The 6,045-nt window shown below is 47.9% G+C and overlaps 1 protein-coding gene across 1 annotated transcript; it reads left to right on the forward strand.

Moving 5' to 3' along the window:
* Positions 1-4,633, forward strand: dcaf7 (ddb1 and cul4 associated factor 7). The gene is made up of 7 exons (XM_080010234.1): positions 1-686; positions 1,611-1,769; positions 1,905-2,016; positions 2,189-2,307; positions 2,429-2,638; positions 2,754-2,871; positions 3,416-4,633. The coding sequence occupies exons 1-7, from the start codon at positions 549-551 to the stop codon at positions 3,586-3,588; spliced, it is 1,029 nt and encodes a 342-aa protein (XP_079866360.1). The 5' UTR covers positions 1-548; the 3' UTR covers positions 3,589-4,633.
* Positions 4,634-6,045: the final 1,412 nt, after the last annotated feature.

Raw genomic sequence — 6,045 nt, forward strand, 5'->3', positions numbered from 1 at the left:
ATTTTTCCAGATAGGATGTCGGTGTGTGTGTGTGTGTGGGGGGGGTGTTTTCCGAGCTCCGACGTCGACGGAACGCAGCGTTCTTTGTCCCCCGGTGCAACACTTTGGGGGGAGGTTCTGGTGTAGATTGGTCAGTGTAAAATATTCAAACCAAACAAGTTGGAGCCACAGCAAGGACTGCGTCCGTACAACACGCACGATCAAGTTCGCAGATTGATCGAAAGCGCCGGGTTTTTATTCGCCTGCGCACGGGGACCGTTCGGGCGGCCCGGCCCGGCCCGGCCCGGCCCGGCCCGGCCGCGCATGCGCACTGCGCAGCCGCCTTGCGACTTCGCTTACGGCCATGGGAGCCTTTGTCAATTAAACCGCGAAGGAAAGCTCCGTCTCAGGGCCGCATCCGTGATGTTGGACGGTTGAATCTCACCCACACCACCCGTGGAAACGTGCAGGCGGCGGAGGGGGTGGTGGGTGTCGTCTCAAATCAACCGCGGGTTCGAAATAGATTAGTCGCGTAGCTCGCTAGCCGCTCCGGGCGCTGGGTATCGAACATGTCGCTGCACGGCAAGCGGAAAGAAATCTACAAGTACGAGGCTCCATGGACCGTGTACGCCATGAACTGGAGCGTCCGGCCGGACAAGCGCTTCCGTCTGGCGCTGGGGAGCTTCGTGGAGGAATACAACAACAAGGTGAGGCTGTGGCTGTGGCTGTGGCTGGTCTAGCTAACGTTAGCCGGACGTGCTAAAGCCCCTCTGCGTCGGGGCCGAGGCGCGCTGCACGCCGTGTGTCTTTGTTGAATAATAATAATAATAATAATAATACGGAGCAGAAAACACGATCACCGGCGGAGATGTCGCGATTAATACACCCGCCGTCTGATCGCGGTCGTACGATCCGATCGCGATTATTTGAGCTGATCGCGATCTGGTCTACGTCGTCCGAAGAGCAGGGGAATTTGAACCAAAGTCAAAAAATATATGCAGTAAATGCAATGCGAACGTGGGGCATCAGTTGGTTCGAGTAAAATTGACTGTTTACCTGATTTCTTTAGGTTAAAATGTTCAATGTCAACAGATAGCTCTTCTGCACAGGGTACACTAGACATGTATTATTACACTATTTTATTTTATTGTTTTTATAAATATTGCAGGATTCATATTATTGCACAATTACACAATGGCATAAGGAAACAACGCGTCTAGATGTGTATCGCATTTTAGAGAAACTAAAATGTCATGATCGTGACAAACCTAATTTCATAATCATATACAAGGAATTTGTCTTGGTAAGGATGGGAGCATTGTTGTACGGACCTTTTTGGCCATAAAATAGCAGAACAGTCTTAAAAGGAAAATCGAAAGTACAAAATGTCATTCAATGCACAAGGTACATTTAAAGGCTGTGGCAGAGGCAGTATGGTTGCTAGTAATGGCTGTGGGTATAAATATAGACGGTAGATATTTCTTTACAGGGTTAATTACATGCATACAATAAAACAGCAATGGATGACTAGGTCTAAATTATTAATGTCATTATAATACTATTACGCTGTTTAATCGTTTGACGATCCAGAAATGAAAATAATATATTTTTGTTTTCCCTGTGGTGCTCAGGTCCAGCTGGTGGGCCTGGAGGAGGAGAGTTCAGAGTTCATCTGCAGGAACACGTTTGACCACCCTTACCCCACCACGAAGATCATGTGGATCCCGGACACCAAGGGGGTCTACCCGGACCTGCTCGCCACCAGCGGGGACTACCTTCGCATCTGGAGGGTGTGGTGATTTATGTATTACCCGCTTAACGGAGCCCCGCGAATAAATCTGACCACGTTATAATAAAAGCCTCCGAAGTGACCGGCGCACATCAACTCCTGAAAGCACTGTGTCCTTTTCTCCTTCACCTTCCAGGTCAGTGACACAGAAACACGTCTCGAGTGCCTCCTGAATAACAACAAGAACTCTGATTTCTGCGCTCCGCTCACCTCCTTTGACTGGAATGAGGTTGATCCGAATCTCCTGGGTAGGTCGCTCGCCCCGCGGGCGTCGACTGTCCTGCGTTTTTTTTTGTTTTTTTTGTTTGTTTGTTTGTTTTTTTGTTGTTTTTTTTTGGCAGAAGGGTCGGGATGTGTTTTGTGTTTGAATCTCGTACCGCGCACGGTTGATGTTTTCTAACGCGTCGGTTCGTCGCGCAGGCACTTCCAGCATCGACACCACCTGCACCATCTGGGGCCTGGAAACCGGGCAGGTGCTGGGAAGAGTCAACCTGGTGTCCGGTCACGTCAAGACACAGCTCATCGCTCACGACAAAGAGGCGCGTAATCGCCGCTTTGAGACTCAATTATTTGGAAGAAGCTGAGTTGTGTGCGTTCCCCTTTACGTCTGGTGTCCTCGTGCGCGTCACGTAAAGTGCCGCCTCTCCGTGTCCCGTGTAGGTGTACGACATTGCCTTCAGCCGTGCCGGCGGGGGTCGGGACATGTTCGCCTCCGTGGGTGCGGACGGCTCCGTGCGCATGTTTGACCTGCGCCACCTGGAGCATAGCACCATCATCTACGAAGACCCCCAGCACCACCCGCTGCTCCGCCTCTGCTGGAACAAACAGGATCCCAACTACCTGGCCACCATGGCAATGGACGGCATGGAGGTCAGTGTGTATTTCATAGCTACAGCGAAGGAGTCTTCATTATCGTTGTTTTTAATCTCTGTGTGTGTGTGTGCGTGTGTGCGTGTGTGCGTGCGTGCATGCGTTCGTTCGTCAGGTTGTGATCCTGGACGTGCGTGTGCCTTGCACACCCGTTGCTCGACTCAACAACCACCGTGCCTGTGTCAACGGCATCGCCTGGGCACCGCACTCCTCCTGTCACATCTGCACTGCAGGTACGCCTCCAAACCTCCCAAAAGGGGAACTCCACCAATACTAATTCCAACAAAACTTCATACATACATTTAAAACATTTTTACTTGGAATTGTTCGGTCCTCTTCTACCGACGTAACACCTGAATTTCCCCCCAGGATTAATAGAAGTCTTCCTTAAAACACAAGTCAATCATCATATCTGTTACTTAGATGAGTCGTCTTGAAATTTGCCAATCTCTAACCAGCCGCTCTATGAAGTTTAAAATATTTGCCAAATTTCCCACGCACTTGGGTCTGCTTGGGGGCATAAAAAAAAAAGCATACAGTGCATTTGGATGGATTTATTATTCTTGCTTGCAGTTGAGGAGTTCTACAGCTGTACTATGCTGTGTGGAAGTACATCTGGCTGACAAAAAAAACCCTTCGGTATCTGTTCCTCAAAAGTAGATTGGACAAGCCCAGCCCTGTGGTTTTCAGAACGTCTGGTCCTCACGCCCTGCCCTCGCACCCTTTTGTTTTTTGTTTTTTTAAACACACTCTGCTCTCGTCTTTCCCCCTGCTCAGCCGACGACCACCAGGCCCTGATCTGGGACATCCAGCAGATGCCGCGGGCCATCGAGGACCCCATCCTGGCCTACACGGCCGAGGGGGAGATCAACAACGTGCAGTGGGCGTCCACCCAGCCCGACTGGATCGCCATCTGCTACAACAACTGCCTGGAGATCCTACGGGTCTGAGGACGCGGCGAGCCGGAGGGGGTCCGTGTCGCCCGAGGCTCGGACTGAACTTTTCCCACAATGTGAGGCGTGGCGGCCCTCACCCACCTGTTTTTTGAGGCGAGGACGCAGCGACCGGCGGACTTTCTTGGCTCCCCTCCCCCCCAATCCCACCACCCCTCCCGAGCATCCTGCCCCTCCTCCACTATACCCGTCTTCACTCAGTCGCAGCCTTGGCCGACTCGTTTTCCGTGCTATTATTTATATCGCTTACTAGATCAGAGTTTGATATCTGAAGGTCTTTGAGTGCTTTGAACTCTGGGGCAGTCGGCGATTTGAAAAGATCCACATTTCCACTCGCTCTTTGGTGTTCATTTCAGCCAGCCATGAGATTATTAACGAATGTGTAAGATATCACGTTTGATATGTGTGACTTTCAAACGATGACACAATTCTGGATGATCGCTCAAATGTCAAAACGTTTTGTTTTTTTTGTCCATCTGGATTTTTCTGATTTTATGTCATATTGATCCATCTCCTACAGCAAGTTTTAAACCTTTCTTAACTTTTTTTTTGTTTTTTTTGCCAGAATTGTCTCGCTGAATGACCGTATCTGGGCTTAAACATTGTGGGTGCTTACCTGTATGACCTTTTGAGAAACATGACGTAGCTGGATGGAGATCCTCGGTAACCACCAGGATCTCCGGCTCTGTACAGTGTATTTTGACATGACGTCAACCGGTCGTTTTACAACACATAGAACCTTCCAGAACATTTTTCTTCGGTGTTTAAGGGCGTTGCCTCTTCTTCTGGCTTGTGTTTCTCTCCAGGCTGTGAGGCGTGAGTTGTTGAACGGAAGAAGCGTAAAACCACAGTTTAACCCCGTCGTTTTATTGTTTTAAAGGTCAAGACCTTGTAGCATGCCAATGCAAGGGGTGATGTACATACATATAAATATATTAACTAAGATATTGTTAAGTGTCCATGTTGTAGCTTTTTTCATAAAGTTTGTATTATTGAATTTGCTCTACTAATAAATTGTATTCCTCTGTGCTCTAGGAAGTCACCATGTGGTATCGTGTCCTTATTTTCCGCATTCTGTAGTTTTTAAAATTTGTATTGTGACTTTATTTTTTTTTCTGGATCGTCAGGAATTCAGGTTGACATTGACCGAATGAAAGAATCGGCAACTACGTCAGAACTTATTTCACGAAGCAGGTAAGTAGCAGTAGGAGACGTGGGTGCTAGTTTGATTCCCGCTCGGCCTCCACACCCCCAGGGTGGGGTGGAGATTGCTGCTGACGGTGCACACTGGAGGGGTGCACCTGTTTGACATCGGATCCTCTGGAGATGGTGGAGGGCACCGGTCACACCCACCTCCAGCAGCCAGCTCTGCCGTCTGCCTGTGCATCAACGCTAAACCCTCTAACAAAAAAAATTGACATTGCATTTGTCGTCGTAGTGTGTTATAAATACTCTTTAATCTAAAAAAAAAAAGAAAAAAAAAAAGTGTAATTATAGTAGGGAAACTGATTCAATAGACCTCATACAGGATTATAAACCGTTTCAAGGCGTTCACCTGATTGTTGTAAATGTGAAAAGCCTCCCAGGACGGGATCGACAGCGACCGCCTCAGTCGGCTGCCACCCCAGGCAAACATTCAGCGACATCGACTCCATCTCCCGTCTTTTACCTTTGGGTCGTTACGTGACATGGATTGGACGGGCGGGGTCAAGCAGCATCGCCTCGCTGCTTGGAAACGCCGCCGTCCCAGAATAGCTCCGTGGCCCAACTACGCCACGACCAGGTGTTCCCAATGACTTTCTGGGGACGGGGTTTATTTCTGTGGCGTTTCTAATGATTGGGGAAACGAATAAATAGGAAATGTTGAATATGTAACGGCGTGACCAGGCCACTTTGTAAAAATCATAATCAACAAATGCTACAAATGCAGCGTTTTCTAAAAAAACAAAGGAGCCACTAGACTTTCTACAGTGTAGCGGCATACATAGATACACTGAACATAAACAATACGATGGTATGCACGGTTTGTATGTCAATACTTCAGCCCTGCTTAATTCTTTGCTTGGTCATGGCTTATCACAATCGAATCAAAGTTTTGGAACGGGGATTGTGAGATCAAAATTGGTCGTTCACCAAGCACTTTGCCAAACCCTCTCAGCGAGATTTTCCCCCGTCCCTCATCCTCAGGGCGTACGATTGCTTAACAACAGTCAAATCTATTACATTTTCTGGTTTCATATTTCTCAATATAAGGTTTACACCTCTGACATAAAAAATAAAAATAAAATAAATACTTGTGGCTCAAAGTGACAGATGAATGATGATGAATGTACTGAATCAATTCTGTCTGTCTGAATGAGTGTGAATGTCCCACTTTTCCAAAATCTTCATGTAGATTAGGGCTGGGCGATAGGGCCAGAATATCATTATCACTATCAATATCGTGATTTTTTT

The sequence above is a fragment of the Zeus faber genome (genome assembly GCF_960531495.2).
Source record: "Zeus faber genome assembly, chromosome: 11".
NCBI lineage: Eukaryota > Metazoa > Chordata > Actinopteri > Zeiformes > Zeidae > Zeus > Zeus faber.